Here is a 19,362-nt window from a genome sequence, read left to right on the forward strand (position 1 = left end):
TTTATAGATTTGCGTATGTTAAACCAGCCTTGCATCCCTGGAATAAAGCCCATCTGTTCATGGTGAATTATTTTTTTGATATGCTGCTGAATTCTATTTGCTAAAATTTTGTTGAGGATTTTTCATCTATATTCATGAGGGATATTGGTCTGTAGTTTTCTTGTTTTGTTGTCTCCTTTCCTGGCTTTGGTATCAAGGTGATATTGGCTTGTAGAATGAGTTAGGAAGGATGCCATCTTTCTCAATATTGTGGAATAATTTCTGTAGTATAGGTGTGAGTTCATCTTTGAATGTTTGGTAAAACTCTGGAGTGTAGCCATCTGGTCCGGGGCTTTTACATTTTGGGAGGTTTTTGATTGAGAAAATATTCTTACATAGAATATATTAATTCCTGAAACTACATAATAAAAAGATAAGTAGTCTAACATGAAAAAAATTAGCCAAAGACTTGAGTGGGTACATCACAAAGACAGACATATGATTAGCCAGTAAGCACATGCAGAGGTTCCAATTATCAGTAGTAATCAGGAAAAGTGAAATTAAAACCATAATAAGATACTACTATAACTAGAACGGCTAAGATTTTAAAAGACTGATAATACCTAGTGTTGGTGGAGATCTTGAACAATAAGAACTCCCATAGTTGCTGGTGAAAATGTAAAATGTTGCTGGTGTTGCTGTCATATCATCGTGGAAAGATTATGGAACTCTGTCTCAAAAAAAAAAAAAAAAAAAACTAAAGATTTCCACACATAGTTATTTATTATAGTATTATTTAGTATGGTAAAGTAGTAAAGACCCAAAAATTTAAATGTTTCACAATAATGTTAAATAAAAAACATGGTATATCCTTATATTGATTTGATGACATTTTTATGAAATGAAGGAATTGTTTATGAAATAGTGTTATATAGAAAAATCAGAATATTAAACTGTTCTTATTGGGGTAAAAATAATCATAGAAGGAAGAAAATAAGCCAAATTATGATTAAATCATAGTGTTTTTACCTCCCCCTCCTTTCTGAATCTTCCAAGTTTTCTACAGGCACAAAGCATTATTTCTTCTTCTTTTTTTATTTTTTAAGACAGGATCTCACTCTGTCCAGGCTGGAGTGCAGTGGCACTATCATAGCTCACTGCAGCCTTGAACTCCTGGGCTCAAGCAATCCTCCTGCCTCAGCCTCCCAAGTAGCTAGGACTGCAGGCATATGCCACCACACCTGGTCAACTTTTGTATTTTTTTATTTTTTATAGAGACAGGGACTCACTATGTTGCCCAGGCTGGTCTAAAACTCCTGACCTCAAATGTTCCTCCCACCTCAGCCTCCAAGAGTGCTGGGATTACAAGTGTGAGCCACTAGACCCAGCCACCTAGTCAGGAAAAAAAAGTTTATTTAGATGTTTATTTTAAAATAATGATTATTTTGAATAATTATATAGGATTGAATGATAAGGACTATGAAAACATTTAGTTTAGGATTTGGACACATTATAAATTTACACATGGAAATAGTTTTACTATTATTATTAGGTTCACATTCAGTCCAGTTCTTACTTTCAGCAGGAAAGTATGTGGGTTCAGAAGGAACTAGAGAAAATAACAGATTCAAAACAACGGTACAAAAATAGAAAATGTGATTTTTTCAGACAAATGAAGCTTAGCTGTTTAACCACCAAATTTTTTATTTTAAAAATTTGTTGGGAGTCTTTCTAACATATACATCATACATTCTTGCTTACTAGACATACTATAGTGATCAAATCCCAGCTATCCTACCTCCTGGATGTGTAAGGTAGGGGAATTTATGTAATAGCCTCTCTGCCTCTGTTTTCTTATCTGTACAATGGGGGTAATATTATAACCTCTCTCATAGTATTGGTAGGTATGAAAAGGATAATTTATGAAAGTACTAAGTACAAAATAATACGTATTAGTTGCTATTAATATGATTACTACTACAAAGAACACATGACACATTAGGCATTCAATAAATTTAATTTACTCAACTTTTAGTGATATCCTCAAAGTCTTTCTGAAATCTGTAAGACACTTCACTCTATTAAACAGTTTCAGATCATTCACTAGTCATTATAGCTCCTCTCTCTGCCTACTTTTTGTTATTCTGCTACTTAATGTTTCTAGTTCTAGTAGTCTCCTCCCCTTTATAACCTGCCCTTCTAATTTTCTGTCAGATACAAAGCCTGTTTAAATCAATAAACTTTCAAGCAGTACCTGTGGTATTTTTATAGCAACTCCATAAATTAACATTTACTCTTTATTTAGTCGTAAACTTTTTCCTATCCAATTTGTATCTCTAGGATTATGGCTTTACTTAAGATAATTTAGTTTGGTGAATGTCTACTTCCAGATTGATAGTAATATTTATATTAATAAATATAAGCATATTATGATTATAAATAGAAATTTAAAAATTGGATGAGCATTAAGTTAAATGTCATCAAGTTAAACTTTCAGTGAAGTAAGAAATAGAGCAAATAATAAGCCTTGCAATTGGTACTCAAAACCCTATGAGCAATTGAAATGATATTAATGCAGAATAATTCAGTATGTAAAAATCCGAGTTCTGAGTTCTACTCAAACTCTTTCATTGACTTAATTTTGTGACCTTGAATAAATAGCTTAAACCCTTTGAACTCACAGTTTCTAATTTATAAAACATAAGAATTGGGCTAGGTTATCACAAGGGACCTTTTCAGTTCCAAAATTCTATGATTTTTTTCAGACCTACAGCAAGTTTATTGGTACCAATTGTATCAAGACGGTTTGAGAAAGAATATGAACTAAGATGATGTGGTCATTGACAATAGATCTCAAGTGTTTCTGGGTATAGAGAATTGCATTAAAGTAGAAACTATGAATACCTATGTACAAAAGAAAAAGTATGTGAGACTATCCAACAAGGATAGAAAAACCATAATAAAGGACATTTTACAAATGCCACAGGATTGCAAACTGGCAAGTAGTGAGAATTACAAAATGTTTATTAATCTGTTTTGACGATCTTACATTTGTCAGGAAAGTCACAGAATAGAAACCAAGAAATATTAGAAATAAGAGAAAAATGTAATTCTTGTTATAAGAAGGAATTTGATACCATTGAACAAATCATTTAATACTTAATACATAATACTATATTTTTATAAATAAGTATAAAATTTTAAATTTACAGTATCTCCTTGAATATCTTTTGAAAGCCAATAACCATTTCTCCTGACAAAAGATTTGATTAAGTCTTTTAAAAAAAAAAAACCTTCTAATTCTTATTATTCATGCTCTATTTTCAGATGAAATTGTGTCATTTATTAAAGTAGCTATTTGCCATGAAAATAATAAGAAAAGGGATTTTATATCTTTCCACCATTCATGTTTACTTATCCTTGTATGTCAATCAGTTATTGCTCCTTATTTTTTCCTGTTTCGCTTGTTTAAACAAATTTTCAGAATAATTGACATAACATGGACATGGGAAAGTAGTTTTCACAAAAAAGAAAAAGCCTTTTTAAATGTATAGCAATTAAGGAATAAAAGTTACCTACAAAGTGCTAGCAACATTTTTTTTTTTAATTTTTTTGCCATTGTATTTTCAGGTTTAACTGAACTGAATGACAGTCCAGTTCCCCCAGAACTTGAGCGCTGCAAGTCTCCTACTTCAGGTAAACATGAGTGGTATTTTTCAGGTTTCTGGTAATTCACTGCATTAATCTATTGCTTTATTTTTATAATTCTTATGTGAAATTTGTAATTTTAGTAATTAAGTGTAATTCCATTTCTCAAATTTACCATATATTTGATCCCCAAAATCAAATAGAAATAAATTTCTTTAAAAATATTTCTGGCCCCAAATAAAATTAACATCAGAGATGTAAGTACAATGCTTTTAAAAATATTTTAAAGGCGGGTATTTCACAGATACATGAATAATGCTTAGCAAGTATCAAATACAATTGGTAATACATAGAAACTTTGTCATCCATGGCTGGAGCTAAATTAGTGGGCAATAGACACTACATGTCGGGAGCAAATGACACCATTCCTCTGGACCACCATTTGGTAATGTGTGTATTCACTGAGAAAGAAAAAAAAATGATAATATAATATGGTGTGAAGTAAAATGTCAAGATAAAGTGTGTGCCCATTAAGGTATACAAAAACAATGTGAGAATAAAGATTCCTAAGAATAAAGCCTTAAGGTACTGTATGTTTAAAAAAAAAAACAGTTAATAGAATTTTGGGGTGATGGGATTATGAATGATTTGCCTATTTTTTCAAATCTTTATTTATCTGAATATTCTGTCTTTTATATAATGTATATATACTATTGTGCAAGTTTTTAAGCACCAAAAATATTAGGTATATCTTTGATACTGAACTGTAGATCTGTTTTTATAGAGTATCAAAAAATTGTAATTCATTTTCATATGCATTATTTTTATTTGAACTTATACAAATTTATAAAAATATAATGTCTTTATAAAGCAATGAATTTGGACTTCAAAAAAGTAATTTAGAATTGCAACATTTTTTCAACTTATTCTATTACTTAAAAGTTGTTAGTTCTTTATCCTCATTCTTTGGGAATCTAGGCTACCTGAATCTGATTGTGTCGTGTATAAATTTTTCTTTTCAATTGTATCTTTTCAATCCTTATTTTATTACTTTTATTTTGAAAATTTTTCATATACTTATCCTTTCTTTTGCATTCTCATTGGCACCATCCTAATTTAGGTATTTATTACACCATAACTAGAGTATCACAAAAATGTTCTAGCAGGTGTCTCTGCTTTCTGTCTCTCCCTCTTACAATTCATTTTGTGTGTCTTGTTGCAAAACTAATATCCTAAAATATTATTTTGATCATATTTTACCACAGTCATAAATCTTCAATATAAAATGTAATTCAATGTCCTATATCAAATTTATATAACTTAACCTACTTTTAAATTCTCATCCATAATCTGAATTTGACTAATAATGCATTTATGTGGTTCAAACATCAAAAAGAAATTGAATAAAACTCTCCCACTCGTGCCCTCTATGTATTGTTACCATCCTCCTGAAAAATAAACGTTATTATTAGCTTCTTATTTATCCTTCCAGATAATTTGTGTTTGTAAATAAACCAAAAAGACATATATTCTTTTTTTGTGTGTCCTGCTTTATGTGCTTTACTATATCATGCTCATTTCACTTTACAGTGTATCTTGTCTTTCCATGTCCTTATATAAAGCACTTCCTTTTTTATACTCATATAATACTGAATTGCATACATGTACTGTAATTTATTTAAGCAGTTCCCCTGTTAAAGGACATTTAGTTTGCTATCAATGTGTTATTATAAACAATGATGCAATGACTAACCTTGGTATGTACCTCATCTTAAATGTGTGTAGGTATATCTATGTATAAATTTTTTAAATTGGAGTTGCTAGGTCAAAGAGTATATGCCTGACTAATTTGTATAGCTACTCCCAAATTGCTCGCCTTAAGATTTGCAACAGTTTTCTCTTCTTCTGGTGATAACATGCAAACATTGGTTATCAGTTTTTTTGCAAGTATAATAGGTAAAAAGGATATGTCAGTGTTTTATATTAATAATTTACCTTTCTCATAAGTGATGTTGAACACCTTTTTCTATGTTTAAGAGCTCTTTTTTTTCTGCGAATCATCTATGCATATACTTTGCGTATTTTCTATAGAATCATTTGTCCTTTTCATATCAATTGGTAGAACCTCTTCATAAACTAAGTAGATTATCCCTTTATGACATGATATCTAAATATTTTTCTCAATTTAACTTTGCTTGTAGTATTTTTTTCCTTGAGCAATTTTTTTGTAATCAGACATCAATCTTTTCTTTTAAGGCTCTTCTTTCTTTATACCCTACAACTATTGGGATTATCTACTCTTTAAAGTTTTAGTAAAATTCCCCTATCAAATCATTTGCCCCTTATAATTTCTCATTTTGTATATTTATACTTTAAAGAAAAATATTTTCATTATTTGGTATTCTATTTTTCCTTAATTGGGCTAACAGTTGATCTATTTATCTTTTATTTAGCCTCAAGCAATAAGTTTAACTTTTTTGTTAAGTTATTAATTTCTGCTTTGATCTATATTAGTTACTTCTTCTACTTTCCTTTGTCTCATTTTATTTTTCCCTTTTCAACTTTTTGTGGTATATGCTTAATTCATTTATTATTTATTACATATCAATATAAGTATTCAATGATAAATTTCCCTTTGAACTCTGCATTAAATGTATCACATAGTTTTCAATAAGTTGGGATTTTATTAGCATCATTTTCTACATAGTAGGCAATTTGCTTATATTTTTTTGACCCAAAAGTTATTTAAAGTAAATATGTAGCATTAAATAACTATAAATGTTACCCAGTTATGTTATGTAAGTCTTTAAGGTCCTTACTTACATTTTGATTATTTTACTTGTCAAGGATGAAGAATAGGTGAATTAAAGTATTCTATTAATAGTGTATTTCTGGCTCTTTTTCTTTGTATCTGCTATGTTTTTATTTTTAAGAATATTCATGCTGTCTTATGTTTAGATATTCAAAAAGTATATCCACATTTTAAATTATAACCTTTGCTATTAATCACCACTGTTCATTTCATATTATATGTTGTTCACCTGAATTCCACCTTGTTTACTGTTAATACCACAGCTCTTGGGTATTTTATTTGAAATATTTCTGTATACCTTGGCCCTACCTCTTTTTGGGTAAATATTTTTACTGAGGTTTAGTATAAAAGCCTCATAGTACATAAATCTAAAGGATTCAGCTAGATTAGCTCTTACAAATGAATATACTGTGTAAACAACACCCAGATCAAAATAGAGAACATTACTAGAACCTCAGAAGCCTCCCCCATATACCTCTCATCCACTGACCTCCACAAAGGTACCTACTATTCTGATTTTAATCACTATAGATTATTAGTTTTGTGGGTTTTATCACCATGAATTAGTTTTGCAGGATTCTCACATGAATGGAATTATATAGTATTTATTTTTGGTTTCTTGTTTATTTTGCTCAACATTATATATATGATAATTATCCATGTTGCTGCGTGATTTTATTGCTGTATAATATTCCATTATATGAATATACCTCTATGCAGTTTATTGTTACTGAACATTTAGGTGGTTTTCAGTTCAGGACTATTGTAAATAAAGCCTATATGACCAATCTTGTACATTTTTAATGCAAATATTAATTCATTTCTGATGTATATGTATCTGGGAGTGGAATTTTGGGGTCATAGGGTATGTATATGTTTAGCTTTAGTAAATAATTCCAATGAATTTTCTAAAGTGGTTGCACCAATTTTACTTTTACTGACTATTAAGAGTTCCATTTGTGCTGCATATTTGCCAGTGTTTGATGTTGAGGTTTTCTTTCCCCATTTTAGTCATTCTGAAGTGTATGTAGTAATATCTCATTGTGGAATTTAATTCAATTGTGTACTCCTAATGTCTAATGATTTTAATGATTTCTTATGTTTATGGGCTATTTTAATATCCACTTTTATAAGATATCTAAGGGGTTTTGCTCATTGTTACCGGGTTGCCAACTTTTTCTTATTGATTTCTTATTTATAGGAATTGTGCGTGTGTGTGTGTGTGTGTGTGTGTGTATGCTGGATAGAAGTCTTTTGTTGGATATACATAGTGCAAAATATCTTCTACCACTCTGTAGCTTGCCTTAATTCTCTTAAAATTAGTCTCTTAATGAGAAGTTTTTAATGCTAATGTAATTCAATTTACCAATCTTTTCTTTGTTAGTGCTTAATGTGTTTTGTTTAAAGAAAACCTTTGTCCACCCCAAGATCATAAAGCTATTTTTCCATATTATCTTCTGGAAGTCTTATTGTTTTACCTTTCATATTCAAATTGAAGTTCCATTAGAAATTTATTTCTGCATATAATGTGAAGAATGAGTCAAGGTTTATTTATACCATTTAGGTATCCAATTGATAAGCACCATTTATGGGGAAATTATCATTTCCCCCACTACACTAAGGTGGTACTTTTGCCACAAATTAATGAACTTTACCATATGTATGTATGTGTGTGTTTATAGACTTTATGTTCTATCCCATTGGCATGTTTATCTGTCATTTATCTGAAACCACACTGTTTTAATTGCTGTAGCCTTCTGGATCCTTGAGTGAGGCCTTTTGACTAAATCCAGATTTTACAGAGCAAATCCTTTCACTAAAAGGGGCCACACTTGGGGATCTGGAGGGCCACACGTGACCTTGAGGCTGCAGGTTCCCCAGTCTGTGGTGTTAGCAGTCATCTTTTCCTTGTTCCCAATATTAAGGATAAGGGTTTTAATATTTCATAATTAATTAAGATAATTGCTGTAAGTTTTCAGTAGACATCCTGCTTTTATCCTTCTTCCTATGATGCTTCTTCTTTTATTAAAGTTAGAGCAAATCTTGGACCACCACCATCACCACCCCTTTTTTTTTTAATTGCAAGACACATTCCGAGGACTTTGCATGTAATTAAAAAGTTTGCTTCAATGCAGGAAAGTTTTGACTACTGTTGAATTATGATACTTGGGGCAAAAATGATGGACTGTGATAAGATTCGCTTATCACTTCAGTACCTTACTTGATACTCGTTTACTGGACAGATTGCACTCTTCTTTAGTAGCAACTTTAAATTCTAAGGAATTATAATTGAGGAATGAGATTTTTTTTTCTTATGACAGCTTTGTAATCATTAAATGTTATATTTGTTAAAATATGTAAAATGTATCTTTCTGGGAAAAGTGCCAACAGAGTTTGCTGTATCTTAAGAACATTGGAAATAATTAATATTTGCTGATTTCATTCATTATGAAAAAGAATGATAATTATTGTTATATTAAAGGGCCTTTTTAAGCCCACAAAGAAGAATATGCCCAATACTATTTCCAAAATACAACAGCAACATATGTACTGAAAACTACATTCTGCAATCTCTTGCTATTGTTGTAGGAATTGCTGCATCCAATCTAGATTATCAGGAAAGGTACAGTTAGAGTCGATGCAGACTTTTTAGCCCAGTCTCATAAAACTAAAACATAACTTTAAAAAGGCAAATTTAAGACTTTAACAATGGAGTTTACGAAACTCGTGAAATGTATTGTCTTTAGAGGTAGAAAATAATGAAAATATAAACAATTAAAATGTTTAAATAACTTACTGACAGGATCAAATATGTAATTAAGGGAAAACAGAATATTTGCAATACATTATAACTTTTGAAAAATTAAGAAAAATACCATGCCAGAGATTCTAATTCAATATGTCCGGGGTGGGACATGAGATTTTAAAGTTCTAGCAAGTTCCCAGCTGATGCTAATTCTTCTGCTTTCTGGACTATTTGAGAACCATTGCCCTATGAAACATTTTAAAAATATTTTTTCAGTAGTTACCTTCCCTATCAGTATCTGTTTAGAGATCTCAGGCTCTCAATCCTTTAAATCAGTTAAAAACAGATAAAAACACTGATGCAAGTGCCTCTGAATAAGAGAGGTCAGGAATTAGGGAAGCCAGGAACCAGTAATCATTTTATAACTCTGATTATCTATGTGGATCTCAAGCTTCCTTATACCCCAATGAACTAGAGGTAAAATGGAGTGAAGTTCATACTGTTAAATATTTCCTTGAGGATAATACAAGAGAACAGAGTAGGGATTGGGAGCTGAAAGAATCCAATGAATCAAATGGAATGCCGATGTTCTCAGCTTCCAAGATAATATGCTTTTATATTGTCTACTCGTTCACTCAACTCTTCAACAAATAATTTTCAGTTTGTACAGTTAGACATTATGCTGTCCACTGAAGATAAACTAATGAACAAAATAAAAATACTTTATCATGAATGGAACTTACAGTCTATCTTCAGAAACAAACATTAAACTTATACAAATTGTTCGTACTTTTTTTAAGGTGTGGTTCAACCCTTTTTCACTCACCAGGTAAGGTTGTGAAATTTGTGTACTGCACAAAATCACCTCCCAAGAGGGTGAAGTAGGTGCTAACATTCAACCCTAGCAGCACTTATCTGACACACAACTATAATGCCCTAAAGAAAACAGCCCCTTTTTCTTTACACAAGTGGTTGAAAACTCACCAAGCCTTCAACTGTGAGGTTGTGTCTTCCCAAAAGTTGTGTATTTTTCTAATATTTTCTACTTGAATGTGTGCCTTTTTTTCTGATTTTTGCTCAGATTAACATCTTTTTCAAGACTAGCTTCAGGTCTTGACACTGCTGCTACCTATGCAGATATCCTGCCTCATAATGTTCATTGTTCACAATCTACAATAGATTTATTAAGCTATCAAGTTCAAGTGAAGACTAGGGTGATAGAAATATTTATCTTTATTAAAATATCATAGAGGTTAGTGTCACAAAATACTAACAAAGGAGTATCAAACTCTGTTGTTCTCAGGCCTGAGTTAGAGCCGGGTCTTAAAGCCTAGTTCGAATGCTCTTTCTGGGTAGTTCTGTGTAGCTAAAATCCTACTATGTCCTCCAGGAAGCTTCCTTCTTCCCTCCAACCTGTCCTCTGTTGGGCAGTATTTATCTTTATTTCAGATAAGGGCACAAAATAGAGAAATTATGAAATTCACCTTTAAGGTAAAAATTCTTGGTTCACTTGGGCTAAGAAATTGCATGCCAATAGTTTTGTATTCCCTTCCTTTAGGACTTGCTACCAGAACTCCTGAGGCAGCACCAGGCTTTTATAGGAATGAAATACCAGCTGTGAGACAGAGGAATCAAGTACATCACTTGCCAGGTGAAGGTGAAAATCTCTTTTATGAACAAACAAGTTATTCATGTCTCCACAATTTTCTAGACTTCACAGTGTGTCTCAAAACATTATTCTCATTTGTTGTGCTGAAAACACAGGTCCCTCATGGTGAATGAAATTTCCCTAAGCAATTGTTAAAACCAGAGACACTGACTTCTTGACCTATAAAGTAGGAAGGAATCCCTAAGGCTTTTGTGAAAGGTTTTGAAATGTTCCATAGAATTTTGATAGTGTTGCTTCTCTGCTATAAACCTGAATAGTTTCATCAGGCCTATAAGGAAATAAGGAGGGGTCAATAGATAATTCAGAGAAAACTTAACAGCTGAAAAATAGTGAGATTTTGTGAAAATTCTTCACAATTCTTCATCATACCATGATATATTTTCTGTAATCAGAAATAACTATGATGATCACGGAAACTCCACAACAGAATTTCCTCAACGGGCAATGTTATTTCTCAAAAGTAGCGAGCAGAAAAGAGGGTCCTGGAATCTAAATGGTGTGCAGTCTTTGACATTTGTCGCTGTTCATAGGGACCAGACAGACTCAAACACAGGTTGTATAGCCTTTTTAAATTAGGCATTCATTGCAAAATGTTTCTGGCCAGATTTACAACTTTAAAAAGCATGAATAATGTTCTAGACCCCAAATAAATTTAGTAGCCAAGGAAGATAAAGATAATTGTTACCCACAATTTTCCAAACAGTAGTTCCTTTTTGTCTTATGTAATATATTAATAACACGCCTGGAAGACGCCTTTTTCTGTTGAGAAAACTAAAGCTCATATACTTTAAAAACTTAAAGTATTTAAGTGAGTAGAGGTGGAATTCCAAGTTAGTTATATTTAGTTCTAAAGCTTATGCTTTTCCCCTGGCATTCATTAATTAAATGAAAAAAATCAATATGAGAATTACAAAAAAAAAATCACGATTAAGATGATATGACAAGCAGTGAGAAAGTAAGAAGTAGCTGAGTTATGAAGAGACAATGTTTTAACAAAGAAATTCAAAAGAACTTAAGAAATATACACTTCATGAAACATCAGGAAAAAAATGGTTTACCATTTAAATTTCAGTAAAAACTGATTTTGAAAATAATTTTTGGTTTTTATAGTTTGTAAAATCAACATTATCACCATATTTTAAGTCTATTAAGCCTTATTTGCTAAACATTATAATCAACATTTCTATAGTACTTTAAAGCAAACAAGATATTTTTCATATGTATTATCTTTACTTAATTGTTACAGAAACCCTATATGATTAATATTATTCTTACTTTATATGAATGAAGAAAGTATGGCTAAGAAAAAAATTCTATAGCTTGCCCAAGGTCATTCTGCTAGTAATGGCTGAGTCTGAACCCAAGTCTTCAGACTTCAGAGTCCTCTGCTTATTTGGTCTCAAATTATTTGACCTCCCATTACATATGCTGAAAAAAAAGTGGGCTGAAAAAAACATTATCTCTGTGAATTTGTAATTCAAGATAGACATTAACCTAAACAGAAATAAAGTTTCATAATCATTAAAGAAGTATATGACATTGGTTCATTAACATTGTCTAAATAAAAACATAATACATATTTTAAGGTAGAGGTAGAGTCATGACATTAAACATTTTTATGCTAGGGCAAATTCTAATCGGGACGATGGAGACAAATGAAATTTGTTACTATATCCAACCAGTTGATTAATTAATCAGTAAATAGATAAATTCATAGATAAATAAACTTTATAAACATTTAAATCTAGACAACTTTTATATGAATTTAATGTTAGTTTTATTTGTTGTAGAGATGGTATCTAGACCACACAGGTGGTATCTTCTATATCAGGAAGATTGTGTGCATAGTGGAAAGTGTACAGCTTTGGAGTCAGAGAAATTTGATGTTACCCTGTCACTTTCCACCATCATACCTTTAGCAAGTTTCTTAATCTTAATTGCGTGCTAGTATTCAGAACACAGATGCTCAATAATATATGATAGTGGTTATTATAAAATCAATGGTAAATATCCATGGCCTAAAAAGACTGAGCTTGGTCCCTTTGGCCATTCTAGACTTCCAAATATTAGTTGTAGCTTAGTCATAACAAAGTAGAAATTCTTCACTGGAAATCAAAAAAGTAAATCTAATTGTTTCAAAGCAAGAAGCAACTAATCAGAAGGTTTGAATTAGAAACTTCTAACCTATCTGTCTATGCTATTTTCTATTAAAGTAGCAGCTGCATTCAGACTTTGATTCAGGGTTTAATCTATTCCTAAAATTTTGATTTAGATGTATAACCAAAGATCTAACCGAGACTTATTTGCAGCCAGTACAACATCCCTCTGATGAACCAGGCTGTACTATCCATTGACTTTGAACTGAATTAGGAATTATCAAAAAGGCATATGAGTATACAGGTAATTGAAGAAGATGATATAATCAAGACATATTAAGCCCCATAGGCAAAACCATGTTGTAATGCCTGAAGTCTGTTGTTATTTAGGGCTGAGCATATAACCTCATTCTAGCATAAACTATGGTAAGCCACCAGACTGATTACCCAGCCTCTATACTATAATTGAACCTAAATTTGGGAGGCATGAATCTAGGAGTAGAGATGTATACTTTCCCAAAGGTTTATAACCTGGTGCTATTGTGGGGCTTGGTCTTCATCTGATCTTTAGGCCTGAATTTTTAGATAAATATCATTGTGTATTAATATTTTGCCATAAGCCAATCCTTTCACTCATTTGCATCATCTTTGGCCTCTCATGCCACCCTACTTAACAATTTCTAAGTAAGTCAGAAGTTGATAGATGTAATTAGGGAAGTGATTAACCCTATCTGTGGGGATGCTTTCCTTTGCATTTTATTTCTTTTTTTAAGCCAGGATTATTAAAGTATAATTTACATAAAATTCACCTTATTTTAGTGTATAATTCTATGGATTTTATTTCCTTTGGTTTTGATTTTGTTTCTATTTTCAAAAAGTATGCCACAGCATGTTAAAATAACAAGAAGAATTTCCTGACAATTTTCTCAAGATCTAACAGGACTAGGGTCATAAGAAATCAAACTGTTGTAAGTCTAACACTTCCTGTAGCAGTGTTTCCTGACCCCAGCTGGATTACCTATGATACTATTTGCCGTGTTACTTTCTGTGAACCTAGACAGGTAGTTTTTCAAGGTGTGAAGGATTAAAGAGACCATTCTATGTGAGGATGCACAATGTGACTTAACGAAATTTTTAGAGAATGTAGCCAATTATGAATCAAGCATGTGATGTCACTCTTGAAAAGACAGTGGACTTTTAGGAAATACTATTGTGCAGAGCAAAGGTGAAACAGTATCATATATAATTGGAGGCTTTATCAAGTGTGCTTTTAATCCTAGGTACTAGATTTTAAGTAGGACATAGTGCCCAGATAAATTATTTTTGACATAGAATACCAAAGAATGATAATCTTTTATTGCCAACATAATGAAAATAATAGCTAACATTGAGTGCTTGCCATATACCACACACCCTGCTAGGTGCTTTATCCATATTGCCTTAATTAATCCTGACAAAATCTTTGTGCTATTGGAACTATTATTATCCCCATTTTACAGAGGAAGGGAAACATGAGTCTTTCTGAGATTAAGTAACTATTAGCCCAGGGAAAATGGTTGAGTCATGATTTGAATCCAGCTCACCTGTGTTCTTAAAAACTAGGCTTCACTTCATCAAATGCCAGGAAATCTACTTTAGAGAAAAACCAGAGTCTGTGTGGAGCTGTACAAAGGGCAAAAAAAGGCATCTAGCCTCTCCTATTAGAGGCACTTCTGTCCTTGTAACTACCACCTTCTGTTCCTCATTAGAAAATGGAAGATCCAAGATACATATGATAAAAAATTTGAACTACTAAAAACCAGAACCAAAAAATGAACCAATTAACTTGGAAAATATCTAATCATAATTGCCTTTAAAAGCCAGTAAAGTAATAGCTATATCTGTATCTATAGCCACAGCTATTATCTAATTGAACAACTAACGACAATATGGATTTTCTTGTATGGAAAATCTGAGATGCAGCTCAGGAAGTGCTTCTTATGGAAGGGTCCTGAGTAAAAGTCATGAAACCTTGAAACATTGTTTCTCAGAATGTCATCTGCCAGCCTCTTGACTTCAGCATCACCTGAGACACTTCTTAAAATGCAAATTCCTACTGACCTGAGGATATGTAGAAGTGGCCACTAAGTCTCTTCGGGTGCTTTAAGATCTGGCATGTGAGAACAAGAATCACTTACTCTTCAGTGCTCCAGAGGTTAGAACCGAGACACACTGGTCAATGGTAAAGGAAAGTAGTTTGAACTTGAACAGAAGGAAATTTTTTTGCAATTACAGCAACCACAAATTAGAATATTTTTTATACCTTTAAAGATTTCTACATGAAAATATTCAAGCAGGTAGGATGTCAAGAATATTTTAGGACAAATACTTGAATTAAGTAGGATATTAGACTAGATAATCTCTAAAATTCCTTTGAGCCAAGATTCTTCAATTCTTTTCCCTGTGCAGTTTGCTAAGCCAGTGAGTAGTAAGTAGTTTCTATTTTCATTTTTTCCCTTTTGGCTAACAATATGAAGTGACAGTGGTGCATATTCTTTAGCTCAGATATCAGTAAAAATGAAGAAATTTAGAGAGCTGCATTCCCATGGGCACAGTGACAAAGTTAATAAGTAATGTTTTCCTCCTATGCATTCCCAAGACTACTTGCCTCTTACTCTCTCTTGCCTTTTCCATCTTCCAAGCCAAATTCCTCAAATGTTATTGTGTAATATATTCTCTAACACTTGAACATATTTGATCAATCTATTCAGCTCTCTTTAAAATAAGCTTTTATCCTTGTTTTCTGACTATACTGTTTAACATTAATTCAACAAACACTTATTGTATAATTACTCTTTGCCAATACTTTACTAGCTATTGGGAATACAATCCCTATCTTTAGAGAACTCAAAGTTTCAGGATGTTAATGGATAATAGAGTGAAAAAAAAAACAAGTATAATAAAATGTGGTAAGTATTCTAAAGGAGAGGTGCAAGGTGCTATCGAAGTTAAGATAAGGGGCACCAAGTGCAGCCTTAAGTTTGGGATTGGCTACAGAAAGGGAGTGATTTTTGAGCTTTCCTGATGGACGAGTAGGAGTTTTACTAGTTGCACAGGTGAGGAGGAGGATTATTCTGTGCACAAATAACAGTGGCTTGTTATTAAGGAAATTCCCTAAATAATACCACCATCTAGTCATTCCCTTTCCCTCTTCCAATTACACAATTGAGGGATGTGATCTGTGAGGTTGGATCCAGTTTTCAGGTAGGAAGTAGTCTACAGGGAACCTTAAAAGCTAGATGGTAGTCTGGGGTCGGTGGTGGGGAATCCCAAAAAGTGGAGCAGATTTGAAGAGTCAGAGTAAGTTAGATACTAGAATACAGGTGAATTTTCCATCAGAAAGAACAATGGGGAGTAGGACGATACATGTCGTTGTAGTCACTGTCCTGCTTTATAAATCTGGCTTATTGACACTAGGCAGGGACTGTTTCCTGTATTTTTGAGTCTTTGTAATCCGTTTTGGAGATAATTAATACTATATAAATATGTTGAAGAACCTATTTAAAAACAAGATAGAAACAATGAAAAAGATAAATTAAGAAACAAATCCTTACCTTATAATGAGTTAGTTCCTATTAAAAAATTAAATGAAAGATTATTTTAATAAATGAATACCCTGCCTCCTCAATCTATCTAAATTACGAATCAGTTTACAAAATAGACTATATTAACAACCTTTTCTGAAGCATAATTATTGCATATAATTATTCAGTTTGCCATATTTTGATATAAATAGCATCTGTGCTGCTAATTATAAATCCAAATTATTAAAATATGATTTGACTTCCTCTTAATAAAATTATTTTTAATGCCTTTTCATACAGACAACTGCCTGCTGCTATTATTTTATTAGAGTGATAATACTTATATTTTCTTTTGTAAGTAGTTTAGCACAGATTGGGAGATTGCGATCAGCAAACTAAAGCCTCCGGGCCAAATCCAGCTCACTACCTCTTTTGGTGTAACTTGTGGATTAAGAATGGGTTTTAAATTTTTAAGTAGTTAAACAAAAAAAATCAAAAGACAAATTGTGTTTTGTGACACATGAAAAGTATATTTGTATTTAAGTTGTATAAAACCTATTATAAAATGTGTTATAAATCATATTTAAGCTGAAACATCAGAGATCATATCAGCAATCTTATTTTCCAGACAAGAAAATTAAGCTGTAGATTGATGAAGGGATTTTTTCAAAGTTAGATAACAAAGTAGTAACAATTCAGAAATATGTGAGACAGGTTTTCTGGTTTTAAATTGAATATTCTTTCTACTCTATCATCCTGCATCTTTATTTTCAAATAACTTTCCTAGCTATAAAGAAAATCACTCACTAGAAGGCATAAATTAGTTGGTAACCAATTTGAGTCTTAATAAAGTATACATTGATAGATAAGATTTCATACATGATTTTCTCCAACGCATTTCTTTCTATGATAACGTGCATTCCAGTTAAATGTTTTATGAGACAAAGAAGTAATAAGGAGGAAGTTTATAAATAAATTATAGGAGTTTTCTTGGTTTATACAAATATTTTCTAGATAATTTGGTATAATATCATTAAGTTTATTTTCAAATATTTTATATTTTCAAGGTTTTCTCATTTACTTAATGCAACATCATAGTATTCAATATTGATTTCATCATCTCATCTGCCATAGGCATAGTAAAATTTCATTGACTACATCATATGTAATAGAATTTTCTTCTTTCTATTTAAAAAAAAAGTTCACAGGATTGATCAATTTTTACCCTTTTTAACAATTTGTGAAATGATCTGTTACATTTGTTGCAATATCTCTTTACCTATTAGAGTTGTCTGAAATTAATTTTTGGTTCATTCCAAATTAAATAAGAAATTACTTCTCATACCACATGTGAGAGAAACTATGTAAATATACACGTAATTATTTACTGTAAGAATAATTGCTTTTTACATGTTTCTGTTTGCGTATTAAATAATTACTACTGGATGGCAACAAACTAATATTGGAACAATATTTCTGCTTCCATATAGGCTCAATAAATGTAATGTTCATCAGGTTTTTAATAATTATAAAACATACTGTTCCCCCACACTCCTCTTTAATTTTATATAATTAACAACTGCCTTTTTCCTTTTTCTGTTGTTTCAGTTAAAGGATCAAGAAAGTTAAGTCTGCCAACAGATCTTAAGGCTGATCTTGGTACGGTAGGCAAAAGCCAACAATTTTAAGTTTTCTTACATTCATTTGGCTGAACATTTTTACCAATCAATCCATGAATAACACAAGTTTCCTAGATGGCAGTGTTTGATAGCTTTCTAAAAAGGCTTTCTTAAAAATCACCATACAGTTCTGTTGGCAGCATTCAGCATTGTGTTTGTTAATAATCATTTTACAAAATTATGTTTTATAAATCATTACACACCAAAGTATGTAATGTTTTGCTTGTTTTCTTTATGTCATGAAATGTTTTAAAACATTTAATAGTCACACATGTAAACTCTTTCTCACTGTAATCATGTAAATGAGCATGATTTTCTGGAGTTATTTCCCCTTTTTTGTATATTAGTATCATTTAGAATTAATACTGTTTAGCAACAACAAAAAAGTCTGACACATATATGGGAATAAAGTTCTGGCCATTTTTTATTTTAGGGAAGTTGTAGAAAATTTGATTCACTTTTAGTTTATTTTTTGTAGTGGTCACAGGTTTATTCAAAAGTCTAACTCTGAAATAAAATCAGGCTTTATTAAATAGGCCTTCATAAATTTTTTTATTTAGAATTTTTGTCTGCTCCAGCATAGGAGTTTGTTTCTTTTGAAATTTCATTGGATTACCTTTATTTTCATTTCCTTTACCCTGACTGAAAGCTATAGCTTCAAATCCTACTAATGTCATGGATAAAATAACAAAAATACAATAATTAGTCCTTGTATTATTCTTCAGAGTTTATAAAATCCTGAAGTTATTATTTTATTTTATTATTTTTTAGCAACTCTTCAAAGTTATCACTATTCTCAATCTTTTTTCCCCCAGAACAGAAACTGAGGTTATATTGTTAATAAATGGTACACTGAAGATTTGAACCTAGGCCACAGAACATGGTAACCTAAGTTTATGGAGTATATTCACATACCTCATTTCATTACATCCGAATTTAATAACTGTTATAACATACATAGTTTATGACATTTAAAATCACTTACATATAATCCTATATGAATTTGATTAAATGAGATAATTATAGTATTTTTAAATGCAAAGCACTAACATATTAGCTATTGTCATTAGTTTTATATTAACAGTAAAGAAATTATTGTGAAGGTAGTTAATATTTTACAAGTGCAATTGATGTCAAAGGAAGAACCAATATTATAGCTCCATTTATTGA

At 31.5% G+C, this 19,362-nt stretch overlaps 1 protein-coding gene across 1 annotated transcript in view; it reads left to right on the plus strand.

The window, feature by feature from the left end:
- The window catches only part of STXBP5L (syntaxin binding protein 5-like), a 386,990-nt gene that overhangs the window by 316,096 nt on the left and 51,532 nt on the right, over positions 1 to 19,362 (plus strand). Inside the window, 1 exon segment of the mRNA XM_012640519.1 lies at positions 3,610 to 3,675. Within this exon segment, the coding sequence (XP_012495973.1) occupies positions 3,610 to 3,675 (66 nt within the window).

This window comes from Propithecus coquereli, unplaced genomic scaffold (assembly GCF_000956105.1).
Source record: "Propithecus coquereli isolate 6110/MARCELLA unplaced genomic scaffold, Pcoq_1.0 Scaffold10, whole genome shotgun sequence".
Classification (NCBI taxonomy): Eukaryota; Metazoa; Chordata; class Mammalia; order Primates; family Indriidae; genus Propithecus; species Propithecus coquereli.